Source organism: Trichomycterus rosablanca, chromosome 16, assembly GCF_030014385.1.
Source record: "Trichomycterus rosablanca isolate fTriRos1 chromosome 16, fTriRos1.hap1, whole genome shotgun sequence".
NCBI lineage: Eukaryota > Metazoa > Chordata > Actinopteri > Siluriformes > Trichomycteridae > Trichomycterus > Trichomycterus rosablanca.
The window spans coordinates 23306686-23323052 of NC_086003.1; the positions used below are offsets into that span (position 1 = coordinate 23306686).

Genomic DNA, 16367 nt, shown 5'->3' on the forward strand with positions numbered 1-16367 from the left:
CCAATTCCTTACAACTACAAACTTTTTTACTCTAAAAAATATTAATTTATGGGGTGAGGCAGTGGTCTAATCACAGTTAATGGGGTTCCCCTTTTGTTGCTGAGAATGCAACCTCTGCTGACTGGTTAAGGTGCCTGCATAAGGGGTGGGAAAATCACAGAGCAGAATAGCTTGTCTCTCTGTATGTGATTCAGCTCTCTGTGAGACTCATAGCAGGAGAAAAAAACAGTTGGTGACTGTTTACATGTTGAATGGGGTGCGTGGTGTGATGGTCTGCAGTTCTCCTCAGTCAGGGCAGAGTTGGTGTAAACAGCCGACGTATTGTAATCAGAGGAATTGCAAAAAATAATACTGGGAAGAAAGGGGAATAAAATGCAAACAAGACAAAAAAAAAAATTCATTTATCTTCTTTAACTGCATTTTTTCCTAATCAGGTTCATGGTTGGTCTGAAGCATACTCAAAAACATTCGGTCTGAAGCAGGAATAAACCCTAGACAAGGCACTAAATTACTGCAATCCAAATAATCCAAATAATATGAGAGGACAACATCCAAAAGCCTAAAATTTCTGTTGCATAAAATTAACCTCAAATCCCAAACTTGACCCAGTTTTCATATATAGGATGTTGAACTAAAAAGTCTTTAGGAAATACTCAATGTAAAGTATAAATACATCCTTAATACTTATACTGTGTTACCTCCTTATTATCTTTGGTGCTTACTTTACTCCAGAGTGTAGCTCCAGAGTTTATTTCCATTACAATTTAAAAACAGTATTTTCTTTTGTGTTCGACTTATGATAGGGCTGCCTTATTAATAACATTTTGGACTTCCTTAAGCACACCAAACATGTTCAATGTTTCATCTGTTCCAATTTAAATTACAACCTGAAAACATGTCTATATTTACCATCTTTGGTTTTGGTCCTCACCACTTACACAATTATGAAAGTACATGGCTCTCTTACAAGCCTCTTCGCACAGTCATGTGATGTACTCACTTTGTGTCACTCGCAGCACTGATAGGATGTTTGCATGAGTAGAGAGAGGTGAGAGGAGAATCTGGATTAAAATAATGGTTGAAACAGTGGTGGTGGGCATTTTGGGGACTGCACATCATACAAACCAAACAAGAGAGCCAAAGGATGAGTTTCTGCCTTTTATATATGGACTGTAGAGCTCAACAGTAACTACACGTTTTTGTGCCTTCTGTTTCTAAAGTATCAGACCATACCAGCCAGCTACAAAATGATTATTTTGTATTTAAAAAAAAAAAAAGAAAAGAAAAAAAAAAGGTACAATACTGTGTAGCTGTTGTGATTTATAAGGAATAGAATTTGATAATGCATTTTCAATTCTTTTAATGTGTTTTAATATTTTGTAATATTTAATTAGCATGCTTGCTAGGTAAAGTAATCAGGAGTGAGGCCACTGTTCAGCATTGTTTGCAGATCTGTGATTACATGGTTGTAGCTCTGTGTCTGATTGGTGATGGTGTAGTACTGGTGTGCACTTCTAGAGGACTGTATCCTATTATTTTATGTTTTGTAGCTCATGGTAAGTCGGTTTTGTTAGGGTAAAACATCACTTAAACAACGTTAACAATCTAATTTTTTGTATCAAAAATAAAAAATAATAAAATAAATGTCATTTTTACTTCAGAGAACTCTGTAGCCTAGATAACTAGACCATGCTTGCTAGACCGCTTCCTATATCTGCTTACACCTTGCGGTGGTGTACGCCAGACCTGGATACTTATGAATGCACACATAACACGATTCCCTCTTATTCACTGAAAAAAAAACCAAAACGTTCCAATTGTAAGTGTCATTGAGTTTCTGTTAAAAAAAAAGCAACATAATCACTGAGCATCCATGTGAATTGTATTCTTGTAAACATACAGCTTATATTGCATGATGTGGTAGTGGGGCAATGTAAATGCTCAAACTGTCATGTTATCTTCCAAAGAACACAATCTGAACAAAATAAAAAGGAAAACTAAAAATCATACACAGACAACGTAAAGAGTGCGTATAAAAATGAGGCGTCCTTGTAAGAAAGGCTACAAAACCTCCACAGGCCCTCTGGCATCGTCAAACAGCAAAAGGCACCACAATATTATTCTATTTCTTTAAATTGTGAAAAAATTGGCACGTTTCTTTTATGCTGTAAATCAAAATGTACATATAAATATTTTCCCTATAAAAAAGTCTTTGCTGTTAACTAGTAAACTTTTTTGCTAAAATGAAAATAAATATTTCATTTGTTTAGAATATCTGTTAGTTATATAAAATAAAAAATATTTCTTATAGGTGCAGGTCTATAGGTATACAGATTTTGCAAGGAGAGGGGGGTAGGTGGCATGTGTCTCTAATGGGCACCACCGTCCGGTTTGGAGCGTGCGTGCTGTTGCGTGTGTCTGTTCTGTGTGTGGGAAGTCCGTGTGTTGTGTGTGGCCGGTGTCGGCCTGTAGATGGCTGAGGGCTCGGGTGAGTTCATGTTCTGCATGCTGAGAAAGGGTGTGCGCTCGCCTTCCTCTCCCTCCGATTCACTATCCGAAAGGCAGCTGCGCGAGCCCAAGTCCCGGGGCGGCCGATATCCCCGCGGTGCTACGTGCCCATTCAGTCTGGATCTGTGCCAGCGACCATGGCTTTTCTTTGGTTGCTCCAGCGTGGGTGGGTACTCCTGCGTGCTCTCATACTCATCGTCGTCCTGAGCCAGCCGATACGGGCTAGAGGGCAGACTGCCTACGCTGTCCTGACGATAGGAGCGTGACCGCTGCTGCTGCTGTATCTGCTGCTGGTAGGGCTCACGACGCTGGGCCTCGTGCAGAGGCAGCTGGTAGCAGCGGAGTAACGGCTGATCCTCCTCGGGCGGGTAGAGGGCGCGGGTAGCCGGCGGCAGCGACATGGCATGGCTGGCATTGGGAGACGTGATCTGGAAGGTAGGCACCTGTGGGGGCAGTGAGTAATGGAAGTCCGCCGGAGACAAACGCGCCGGTGTGGTCAGGGCTGACACGTACCTACAGCGGGGAGACAGAGCACAGGGTCGTGGAACATATTATTCAGTCAAATGTTTTCTTTTGTGAAGAGCCCCAGAAACAAAAATCACAAGCATCACTAACAGATGTTTTTTGAGCTTTCAGCGTTGTGCGTGTGTTTGTTGATTGCTGTAAACTCTGAGGCAGTGTTTAATTTTATGCAATGTTTGTTACTCCACAGTGTAAACAGGTTCTTCAATCCTGACCGTAGCTCTAAGAAACATAGTGTGAACGTAAAGGCCAGCTGAGTGACTTAACAACCAATGCGAACAGATGTAAGCACTGCAACAAATAACACTGTCACTATAAGCCACTGTAGTGTGGTTTTATGTAACCACAGCATGCATACAGATGTGAATGCCCTCCCACCACACATGCTTACCAGACTTGCCAGTTTCAATACAGTCTTCAACCATTAGTCATGAGTATTTCAATTTAATTTAGCAAACCCGTTCTTTTAAACTGTCCATCTTAATGAATTGAACATCAAAGTTAAAGCATCCAGAACCCGACCTCTTTTTTTCTGTTTAGTGTCAACATACGGCACATATTTAAAACACAAATACTATTGTGCACCCTAAATACAAGGACTAGCAAGCATAGGCGTTTTGTGGTGGTCCTTGTAAATGTCTCTGTTATCTCCTCATGATTCTAAATTATAGAGGCTGGCACTCAATGTCAACCACAATGACACAGGTAGTGAAACTACTGGGCTATGACATTGCCTCCTTCATTCTTGTGAGCCTGAGCATTTTTACAACAGCCTTACTGTTAATAGGATTGGTTCTTTTCAAGTTCCAATATTACTCTTAACCATAAGGTTTGATTTGTTAAACTCAAAGTGGGTTTCAACCAACTCAAAGTTGGTGCTGTTTTGTTTTAATGTATTAATATATTACTCTTAAACCAAATAAGCATTATATTAGCTAAAACTTGCCTAAGGCATCTGTGTGGGCATGTATTGAAGGATTTTGGAGTATGATTGACTACTATTATTTGTTAAGTACATTAGTTTTGTAGCTAGTTTTGTAGAAGCAGATATCAGGTGCCAAATATATTCAAGTTAATTGAAAACATTTGGAGTAGAACATTTTATAAATCTTTTATTTCCTTGAACCATTCATTTAAAGGAGAGATTCCTTCCAGGCATTGCAGCAGGCATGTGGCAGGCATCACATTTTTCTTGAATGGTCTTATCACATAGCAAAGGTAAAGAGAATTCTGAGGAAAAGGACAGATCCGTTTACACAGACACAATTACAATGGCTTGAACTATTACAGAAGTAAAGACGGCCTGGGGGCAGAAAGCAATGTAAGAAGGAGAAAAATACACAAGAGACCTGCAGAACCCCCAGAGAAAACGTGTTGTTCAGCTCTTGTTGACTTAATGAACCCCTTACGGTATAAATCTTCCTGTTTTGGCTGGTGCTCGACAGCGGGGGTGGCGAGCAGGCGAGAGATGACTGTAAATACAGCTGGCCGTGGGCTAGCTTTGATTGCCAAATTACAATTACTGTGTATATGGAGCAGCTGGGCTCAGCCTGACCTGTCCTCCCTCACTAAGCTTCTGACTGAGCTGGCCTTCAGAAACTCACGCTTTGAGTTAGTACTTATAAGCAGTAAAGCTTATTTCTCATCAGTGTGTGTTTTAGCTTGGTACGGTCATAAAGAGCGCACTTAAAGGTGTGTCAGATCTGCAAAGTCGCTGCGCACCTTTCACTGTGTGGTGAGTCTCCGAGAGAATCGAAGGAGTCTCCATAGCGCAATGGCAGCCGGCGGGGCTCGGGGTAGCCATAGTGAGCGGCACGCCGTGCTCTTGCCTCCATGCATGCTGGACTGCTGCACTTACTGGTGCCCACAGAGGATGAGAGTATGCCTGAAGGACAATCTGAAAGCACGCTGTCTGTCCGCTCCATACTCCACGTCCTCTCGTCATGTCTGACGTGTAAAGCAAGAGAGACAAAACTGAGAATGTTAGGGCATTACATTAATACTGATTGTTAAAAGAATTTTAGAGCTTGTGGAAAGAGGGGTTTTACACTATACTATTTATAATGATTTTATTTGCTTTAGTAATATATTTAAAATGATTAAATGCATAAAGGTATGGAGAATTCAATTTGCAATCACGGTAACTGAAAATATATCTTCTGTAGATTCTCACAAGCCGATGTGGTCATTTGATTAATGATATTTGAATCATTTCAGTATATTTTAATCAACTGCCTGGCCAGAGGCAGGAATTCACTGGACAGGACGGCAATTCATCTTAGTGATTCGGCCACTCCACTCCTCAGACGTAGCCAGTCATGTCTGTGTAAATGCCCTACAAGCCGATAGCACCATTAAGATTTGAACCCAGATTTCGGCAGTGGTGGACTAGCATTATAGACCACTGCACCACTTGAGCACTGATTAATAATATGAATTACTCTAGCAGAGCTCTCAGATGTCACAGCTGTTAATTACACTACCCAGTCGAATACCCAGTGGTGCTATCAGCCAGTCGGCATTTACACAGAAATGTTTGGCCGTGTCTGGGGATGGGGGGTGGGCCGAGGTCCCACAATGGATTGGCATTCTGTCCATATCAAACCACTGGCTGGATATTTAATCTATTATCAACAGTAGATAAATTACTGGGTGTGCACATTATTGTGTTTTTAATTATTTTGTTTTAGAATGATAAGATATAAAACATTATAAATTATACAAATTAATATAACAGATCCATTACAGCCTAGTAAGCAAAAACACAATCCCAGATATGATGGCTTTACCTTTGTGTGGAGGAGTGGGCTCGGGTGGAGGAGTTGTGGGATCTGGAAGAGTGGCGGCTGCCGGCAAATGATGCCTCCGCTCCGCTTCTCATAACTCTTTCAGTTGCTGGGATGTTCTTTGAGATATACTGTAACAGACAAAGAGAGAGACTTAAAACACCATTTGACTCAGACACATATTTCTAGACTTATTTACAAAAGACATGTGTATGTATACAAGACCTACATCAACCATTGGGATCTCCTCAGGGCCAGGACCCGGGTGGTTTGGCCCGTTAGCCAGGCTGCGGTTTGGATGATCCAGACACATGTTCTGTCTCACGTGATTGTGCATCTTCTTCCTCTGTTTCCTAGTGGGAAGGCTATAGTGAGGCAGCGTCACTGTTTCAGGAACTAACCAAGGTTTACATTCATCATTACACACTTTAACATGATGCTGGTGCTGATGCAGGAAACCAGTGAACGTTTTTTAAGAATCGGACAGTGTCAAACGCAGAGTAAAAAGAATAATAACAAGCTAGGAGGTTTAAGGTTTCCTAGCTTTGATTTACTAAACTGTCTGAAAAATTATTTTCTACACATTACAGTTCAGTGTTTAAGTTTCACTAATAAAGTACTGACTTCAAATTCATTTTATATTTCAGTCTCAGGTTGTACATCATAATGTACATTATACTCCTGACTGAGATAAAGAGGTGGTAAAACATCCCACCCATTTTACAGTGTGCCTTTTTGCAATGCCTTTTAAAAAATGCTTACATTTAGAAAAATAATAGATTTACAAAGTATTAAGAGTATTCGAAAGGCAGTGGTTTTCGTCATGCAAAGTTTGTCATGCAATCTACACAGCTGGGTGCATCTACAGCATGCCAGCATACGCTAAAATTTTCCCCAGCTAAATTGCTTATTCTACAAACATGCTCATTATAAGGCTAGTAATGATAACAGATGTGTTTATTTATGAGGATTATACTAAAGCTAAAACACCCACATTGCAGCAAGTTTAAAACGAGACGTAAATGATGCAAGTCAGCTAGAGGTTTGGGTTTTAATATTTGTAGAGACGTATGGGAGAACCATATAAAAGATTGCACAAATTACAAATTTGTCCTCGTAATTTATACATTTTATCCGAATACCTGATGGCTACAATGTGTTTTGCTAAAAAACAACAAACCATGGGTGAATACACTAGCATAAGCATATACATTTTATTTCATTGAGGTGTTATGTAATAATAAATAGTTTTGTATAGTTAAATAGTTCTGCGATGGACTGGCACCCTGTCCAGGGTGTTACTGTGTGCCTTGCGCCCATTGAAAAGCTGGGATAGGCTCCAGATTTGACGGTAGCTACTGGCTCCTGGACCGACACCAGCACCTTGGAAAAATGTGGAAGGCTAATAATAAAATGTGCTGTGCTGTACTCACTTGGCTTTGCAGTAGGCCACAACACACACAATGCCCACAATTAACAGAGCCACGCAGATGCCTGTGATTGTCAGGACTCTCTTCTGATAGAGCTCTTCTGCCTCTGTACATTTTCAGTAACACAAAAACAAACAACATAAGCAAGCGAACCTGATCAAACCAAACCTATGCTTTTAGCTCATCAGGTCGATCAGATCCGAAACATAAACGTGCTCGTATACGAAACGTTTCCTGCAGCTATAGGGGAAGCCTCAGGTTGAGTGTGCACTTTATGTGTGCATTAAATATGAACTAGAGTATGATTTTGATTCTGCAACAGAGCAGCAGTCTTCACATTTATTAGTTATAAAAGGATGGCTGTTAATTACAAATATGGAACATGCAGTAGCTTTTTATTTCTCTCTAATAGGCTAGCTCAGCAGCTGAAAATGCTTGGATGAGCCTTTCAGGGCATGATTATGATGGATGGATCAAGTTGCGCTTAAGGAAATCCCTGCAGGCTCAGATGAACCTGCCTCTGATTCCATAGACAATTCTGTCCACTGGAGGGCATTGTGTTTCAGCCATTTATGAAATTCATTCATAACACAACCATCTTTATGCTGCGACCCCAATGGGAATAAACCACCAATAAAATACAGATGACTGTGCAAATCTGGCTGGCTTAACACAGAATAATTAATAGAATCAGAGCTGCATGTTGGGCCATTAAGTGCAAGGTTAATTATACATTAATTATACATTTTAATACTATTGAAAACAAACAAACATGAACTGTCCTGAATGCATGCTGAATTGTAAGCACAGTTTAAAAACAATATTGTCCATCCTGAAGTGAAAGAGTAGGGTCAATTCAATATTCATCAATTTGAACAACTGATATACACACTATTTATAGAGATTTGCTGCACTATTGTTATTGTAAATGTAAAGTCCTAAGATTGTCTTATTTACCGAGTAATTTCACATCACACAGAAGGATTTTTGTAATCCGTAGCAGGCAGCACAGTGCTGATGTGGTAAATTTAATGTAATTCATTGCCTCATGACTAATGTTACAAGAGTAAAACGCAGTCAACAAGGCTAATTTAGGATTCAATCAATTTCAGCTACATTTAAAACTTTGATATTGTATTGTTGGCTAGGCTACGTACATTCACAAGTTTAGCTTTATACAATCCTACAGAGGAACCTTTTAAAGTTCTCACTGTAGATAGTGTGGGCTTTGACTGGAGTAAGGCAGAGTAATAATCACTTCAGGATGAACCACATGATACATTTCAGCCTTTTGTTTCCCTTGGAAATTCAATTTAGTTAATGTCACTAATGTCATCAGAACTTTTTTAGGTAGCTGATTGGAAAAACAGCAGACAATAAGCTGGCTAATATAGATATCATGACACTGGTGCTATATCATCCATATCATCCATGCTACAGAGTGGACCACAGAGCAGAACCAGCCGGCTTTGTGTTGTTTAAAACTGGGCAGGAGTTCACACACAGCCTTAAAGGGGCCATTTACAAGGGAAACAGGTGGCTTTTTATAAAAGAAAACAGGCTCATGTAAACAACTTAACCAGAGTGCTAATGTAGTCTGGCATGCTATCTGGGACAGCAGATAGGAAAGTAAATAAAAAAAAAAAAGACAGGCACAGCAAAACAAATACAGATGGTGTCCAATATTTGACTGAAATATAAGATAGTAGTATGAATCTCAGAGTATGGGTAAAGAACTGAGAAAAGGAACTCGGACACAAATATAATAGGGTAGAGAACAACAAGAGACTCTGGAGGACACAGATAAAAGGCAGAGAGTGTTGGAGGAAGTTAGAAGCAAAAATGAGAAACAAGGTTGAGCAAAAAAGAGTTCACATATTAAAAAAGTCCTACATTTCCCCCCAAGTAGAATATGCAATAATCTGCAGCCCTCTTTTAGTTTTTATTAACAACTTTATAATATCTAAGCAATACATGTGTGCCCTGTGCCCTCTAAACATCAAGTTCCCACATCAAAACAGTGGAGGATTGAGACATCACTCATCCAGCAGGATTTGATCTCGTATTTGTTAAACAAGTTGAACTTTTTAAGAGGATGCTGACTAATAGCATAATCTAACTTGGATCTTTGATGACGGCATGTGCGTGAGCGGGGTGACGAGCAGGTGACACAACTTGGGTCTAAACTCGCCGGCTGGAACATAACTGCACTTTTAGTGCTCTTATACAAAGTAATTAACTTGAAGTTATGTACTTACAGCATTTACTAAAAGGTAAATAGAAGGCTCAAGGTACGCAAATATCCTGTGTCATGCTAACCTCAGTGAAAAGAGAGTCAGCAAGTGCAGGCAGGAAAGTGTACCTTTCTTCAGATGACGAACATTTTTGAAGTGTTTTTGTTGCGTTTAAAAAACTTAAAAAGTTTTTAGAGACCACATTGGGCATTAATTATGGATGTAACGATACACTCTATCATTGTGATGCGATTCACGATACTGGGTTCACGATACTGAGTTCACGATACGATTCGCGTTTTTTTTTTACTGAAATTGAAGACAAATTATGACAAAGTTTCCTTTTATTATTCCTCTTAAAAAAATTTTTTCTGAGGTAGGTACAAACTATGCAAAACAATTTTGAATTAAGCCCAATTTGGCTGAAAAACCCCGAATTTGGCAACCAGGCGTATAGCGCCAGTGACGTCAAGCAGACAAGGTGTATAGCACTCTGCTGTTTAAAGTGAAAATTGATTCATTTTACATGTCAGATCGATTTGAATCGTGGAATTTTTGAATCGGTTATTAACTGTATTGTGGTGCATCGTTACATCCCTAGCATTGATAGAAAAATACTATTAAATTTTTTGGTAAAAAATGACAATTCAGAATGCATTTTTCCCTAAGGTATAGGACTTTTTAGATTTTTAGATGAAGGCAGGAAAGAGCTTCGTTTTTCACACCTCCCCCTACTACACAAGGGCTGCAGATCACGATTCACAACCTAGCAATGAAAAAGAAGACTTATATTCTACAGAGCAGGTGCTGACGGACAGATCAGTTTATTAATAAAGCTGTTTAAATTGCTTTACAGACCACCGGTGGTGATGGGGGCATAGCAAATGCAGTCGGATCCACACTTAAAAAAGAAACCAAGAGGAAGAAACGGTCCATACCCATAAATTCAATCCCAAGAGACTCTGCCATGACAGGAAGGTGATAGGTAGAGTGAAAAAAACACAACAGAACAAAGTTTTAGAGACAGATATTCCAACATAGGAAGGCACACATGAGCATTGCATGAGTGGCGTGAGAAGCCATTAGAAGCGTGAGTCAGGCAGAAGGAGAGGAACAATGTTGCAGCTGAGTGTGCTCATAAGCGCAGGAGTGTTATGTCAACAGCGAGCTGTTAGAGCATGCTGGGGCAGGCAAGCATGCCACATGCTGCCCTATAGGCTAGAATGTGTTTCTAGATTAACAGGTAGGAAATAGGGCTAAAGAAGGAATTATGATCATCGTCATATACACTCAGTCTTGTAGCTGGGTTTAGCAATTATCCTTCGGAGTAAGTTAAACATTTTAAATGCAGTCTGGTTAGTTTTATAAGTTGTTTTAACAACATGTGTTATTTATAAGGAGGTCACTGTTAGATTTATTTGTTGTTTTACGAATTGACTACAGTGTCTTGAAAAAGTTTTCCATTAAGATTGTATCAGTCAAAACTAATTTTAAATCATACACTTCTCAAAAATGACCATTCAAATCAAGAAAATTATATCTTAGTCACTAATTAAACTACATAAAACCACAACCACCATATTTTACAGTAGGGTTGGTGTTACCGGACTGATGTGCCAATGTCTTGTCAGATTGGTGTCACAGTAGTCGTTCTTTACCCTTTCTCTAAATGTATTACTGATCCCTATCATGGTTTTTCTCCCACTTTCACCAACTGCCAAGCTGGCCAAGGAGGAGCTGCATTGTGCCCTATGTCTAGACCGGACAGCAGGAGTCACTGTTGCAGCAAAAGTGAGGAGAAACCCTATCTGACCCTTTCTGCGTTGTTATTTTATTATTTTATTTTATTTTATTATTTTGTTAAATTTTACATTTTAAATATTTGGCCTTTTTCTTTTAATTTGACCCAATGAACGCAGTTTTGTAGATCAGCAATAGAAAGACCACCCTTACTTATTTCAAATGTGCAGTCCGAGACAGTAAACATAAATAAGGGACTGAATTCTTTTTCAAGACACATTACGTTAGGGTTAATGTTGTATTAATACCAGCAATTAAATTGTATGCAAGTGCAAGAGGATTCCACAAATGAAGCATACATTACCATAAATTTGATTTGGTTTTAAAAATCAAATTACCTTACCTTACTTTCCGGAGCACACTTTTAAATGTGCCATACATGTACATGAAACTCAGGCTAATATATTTTGGGATTACATGCAGTGGATTTAGAAAGTATTCAGACCCCCATTTTGCACACTTTGTGTTGTGGATTCTTTTACACATCAATTTACACTTAATTGTTTATAATGACGAAGTGAAAACTGAAATCTCTTATTAACCACAGTATTTAGACCACTTTTTCAGTAATTTGTAGAAGCCCCTCTAAAAGCAATTAATGCTGCAGGTCCTTTTGGATTCGTCTCTACAAGCTTTACACATCTGGATTTGTGTAGTTTATCCCATTCTTCATGGCAGATCATCTCAAGTTTTGTCAGTTGGAATGGCTAGTGTCAGTGTACTTAACATCTGGAAACTTCCGATGCCTCCACAGATCTTCAAGTCTGGGCTTTGGCTAGGTTACGCAAGAGACTTGTCCTGAAATCACTCCAATATTGTTCTGGCTTCGGGGTGCTGTTTTGTTAAAAGGTAAACTGTTGCTGCAATCTGAGTTTGTGTGTTTTGAAGAAGATTTTTAAAAGGATGTTTGTTGCATTCATCTGTCTCTAGATTCTTACCAGTCTCCTTGTTCCTGGCACTGAGAAGCACCCCTATAGCATGATGTTTCCACCACCATGTTTCATTGTAGTGATGGTATTAACCAGGTGATGTGCAGTGCCATGTTCTTTATAAGCTTTATGAGTTCTTCATTAGTCCTTTATGAGCTGTCACATTTTTAGGGACAAACAGGATGCACAATCTGGATGTTTTTTTTTATTTGTGATTAATTAAAAAAAATAAGTTCTAAACATGTTTTCACTTGTCATCATGGTGATTAAGTGTGGATAGATGGGTAAAAATGTTATTTCATCAAATTGTTATCCATAGAAAAATAAAGTGTACAAAAGATCATGTGGTCCAAAAACACTCTTTGTTAATTGTTGAGTATGTTAGGTACTATTGCCATTCCTGTACAAACTGACATCCTAGGCAAAATGTTACCACCCCTTATATAAGTGTGGATGGGCAACAAGTTGCAACCAATAAGCAGCCATCATTTATTAATGGAGGCATGACATTGCAAATAGTTATTAACACAAAAATCACTTTTAAAAAAGGTTAGGTTGTATCTGGTTTAGTTATCTTTGAGTAAATACAGGTTATTGTCTAGTATTTAAAGCAAGTGCTTGATAATGCCCTTACTAGTTATGGTGATACTGTGCAGATTTATAAGCAAACGGTATTAATGTTGTATTATTGTAAACTATTAATGGTGAATCTATTCTCGGTCACAGTCTAGGATAGAATAAATTACAGGAGTTAATCCAGCCACCCCAATATGGGTTACTTATTATAACATTCAGCTCTCTGGAAACTTTAAGAAGGAGTCTAAATCACAGAGGTTTGTTTTACTTTTTTTGTTGTTGTAAATTTAGCTAGTTAAGGTACTTTTGCCGTTACATGTTTTATAATCTCTGCAGGTTTGTGTGGTTTGGGCTAGCTGAGGTACTATATTACAATTATGTAGCATTAAAAAGTTTAGGATTATCATTATTTCTACATGGTTTTACATCACTGCTGTGTCACATCATTTATTCAACTTGCAGGCAAGGTGCTTGGCACCTTTTCGAAATCTAAGCAAAGGATTGAGGTTTGCTCTGTAGTAAACTGCCTCAGTGAAATCTAGCATAACACACTTAGTTTTGTAAGACTCTTAGTTTACACACTTAGTTTTGTAAGACTCTTAGTTTACACACTTAGTTTTGTAAAAACATCTGCTAAATAGATAAGCAAATGTAAAGATGTTTGATGCCGGTGATGTTTGGACCAGCTTTAACTCCTTTTCAGCTCCTACATGTTCATCTCAGTACTTTCACACAGCCCTGACGTTTTGTTCTTACTGTCTGGGCAAGTGTAAAGGTCCGGGATGCATGGCCAGAGAATGCAGTTTGAAAAAAGGTTCTCAGATTCATCTAGCAAAAAAGCTTTCATATACAGTGGAGCTCTTTTTTTATTTGAATTAATATCATGGCTGTTTATATTCAATTTAATAAGAAAGATATTTATCTTTGCCCATATTGCTAGAAAGTGTACCCACTGCCTGTGTTTGCATTTGAGAGAACCATTGGTAATTTTAAAGCCACTGACCACTTTTGCCAGTAAAGGTGTCTGTATTGTTTAAGCTCTGTGTGTGGTTATCACGCCTGGTGCAAGCAACTTCTTTTCAGTACGTAATAAAAAACCTGGCTTTTGACAAGAGCAAGAAGTAACAAAAACTAACGTGCAAAGACTTGATAAGTAACTTGAACAAAGGTAACCATTCTGCAGGTATAAATCCCACGTCAGGACATAACATGACACGTTAATAGGCTCTGTGTCAAATTATACTCTTCGCTGTGTGGCATTTCGAGTGCCCTCTTAGCGTCATCCCATAAATTATACCCCTTTTATTCTTTTATTTAGAGAGGAAATCTGTTTTCGGGCAGGTACAGTTCTGTTAGCTGCTGATTCTCTGAGGGTTTTGTTTACATCCATCCTGGCATGATTTATCGGCTGCCCTCTCGCAAATAAACATGTGTTAACACAGGGGTCATGTTGAAAGGTAAACAGTGCCAACATAGCAACACTGATGAGAGCACAAAGCAATGGTTCTGTGCGTAGGCGCCAATATCCTGGGGCTGCAAACTGTCAAACCTCAGCCCCGCCTTATTTTGAGCCTAATTCTGCAGTTGATGGACATGTGAGGTGGGATGCGTATAAGTAAATGGCTTAAACAAATGTTACCTCAGGGAAGAGATGCTATTTATTTCCTGGCTGTAACTAGGAGGGTCTAGGAACCTTAGGAATAAGAAGGTAGGTGAAGATCCTTTCCTGTGGGATCCTCCCCTAAAAGATAGTTTTAGCTATCTGGGCAAATAAAATTGACTGTATCCAGTTATTGTGTGTAATTTAACTAATAAAGTTGATTTTCACGAGAGGACAATGCTTTGTAATTATTAAATCCATCCAACATTCAATACGCATGTTGTGCTTGTTGGGAGGGAGAAAGTTGATTACAGTTCTAGACTAATTGATACCAATTAGATACTTTTTTGTGATGTTTTGAATGTGTATAGCATGACTGTAACAACGCTGACATGTTTGCTGAAACTAATTGGACTACTTTCGTCTATTGTTCAAGTGTGAAAGAGATGAAGGTGGGACAACAGGACATGATTATACATGTGAGAAGTGGATTCCAGTCATGCAGATTTACCATGAATACTTTTTATACTTCAAGGGTAATTCCACACTGTTTTTGCTGGGCACCTTTGGTGGGTGGCATCTAAATCTGAATTGCTGTTCAGTGTTAATGGGCTATTGTTAATATCAAAATGCATTGCTGAGTTAATGCAAACACATTCACTGTTTAAATGAATAAGTGTAGTATTTGTATTAATTTATTAGGTGTTGACTTATTTATTTTATTAATGTTTTTAACATTAGTTTTTATTTTAAAGTTAAAAACTGCACAGATTTGTGGTTAGTAAGTACTTGTTATTGGTTTAAATGTAATGATAGATTATGCAATTTATTTGTTACACATTTTGTTATCCAGAACTGCACACAGTACACCAATAAGATGCATAAAATAATGGTTTATCACTAACGTATGCGATTCGTTGTTACATGCAGTCATACTAGAAACCATGCATAAAGGGTAACTCAGTCACTAAATGGGATAATGGAATGAAAAACATCCACCATTAGAGAGCAACAAGGAGCTCATTACACATCAGCAGCTCCAGCATGCAGCACTGACAGACAGAAGAAGAAATGGACATACGGTAGAAACTGGCCATAACGTAGGTTTGACAGCGGTCGCCAGTAAAGTCATTTGGACACCTGATGGAGGAAAACAAAACCACAAAGAAGAAGGGAGCAGACAGAAGAACACAAAGAGAGGGGAAATGCAACAGAAAGAGGGGCAAAAAAGAGAGAAAAGGAAGAGAAAAGCAGAGAAAACATCAAATTAGAATAATAGCAGCACAATGAACAGCCGAGGCAGAAGCATCCCACTGTCAGCACCACTGGGACACTGCAGAGACATGGCAGTGGTGACAGCGGGACACCATTCCTCTAAGAAAGCTGTTCTTTATAAGTGAACATACTTTCACTAGGTTTGGGCATGAGCAGCCGCAGAGGCTCTGGCTGCAAGCACCGTGGGCCGAAGTATCCGCTCGGACATCTGCGGGACAAGATGACAAAAACACATACATATTATGCATTCTAGCCCTCATCTGCTTGCTCCCACTTACTCTTCTGCACGCACAAGCTACTTAAATGGAAATTCAAAACAGAATGTCCAAGTGTTAACAAAAAGTTTATTTGTATTGATATGAGCCAATGTCAGTTCTTTTTTTTAATTTTGATAGATAATTATGCTATTAAGGCTAGTACAGCTTACAAATCACTCTTCATCAGTGTATAATGGGTTGATGTTTTCACAGTGCTTATTCTACCTCAGAAGGCTAGAGATGTTCTTACCGTGTAGCTTGCTCCCACATGGCCCTATTACAAATGGCCCAACACTCTCAGGAGTCAGATGAGACATGGCAAATGTAAACCACATGCAAAGACTATTTATAAGGTGCTAAAAACTGAACATGCTCTATAGCCATGTCATGACCTGGTACATTAAGAACATGAGTTGTTAATATTGAGTGCAAGGCTGTTTATGGCAGTGG

General features: G+C 39.0%; 1 protein-coding gene across 3 annotated transcripts in view; it reads right to left on the bottom strand.

Moving 5' to 3' along the window:
* Positions 1–1145: 1145 nt before the first annotated feature.
* The window catches only part of nrg2a (neuregulin 2a), a 99892-nt gene continuing 84670 nt past the window's right edge, over positions 1146–16367 (bottom strand). For 2 of the 3 annotated variants that reach the window (XM_063011619.1, XM_063011621.1), the window contains exons 5-10: positions 15792–15868; positions 7250–7352; positions 6046–6181; positions 5820–5947; positions 4753–4977; positions 1146–3021 (exon numbers count right to left, since the gene is read on the bottom strand). In XM_063011619.1, the coding sequence (XP_062867689.1) occupies positions 2370–3021; positions 4753–4977; positions 5820–5947; positions 6046–6181; positions 7250–7352; positions 15792–15868 (1321 nt within the window). In that variant the 3' untranslated portion in view covers positions 1146–2369. The remainder of the gene's footprint in view (positions 3022–4752; positions 4978–5819; positions 5948–6045; positions 6182–7249; positions 7353–15791; positions 15869–16367) is intronic. The other variant, XM_063011620.1, reaches the window with a different exon arrangement.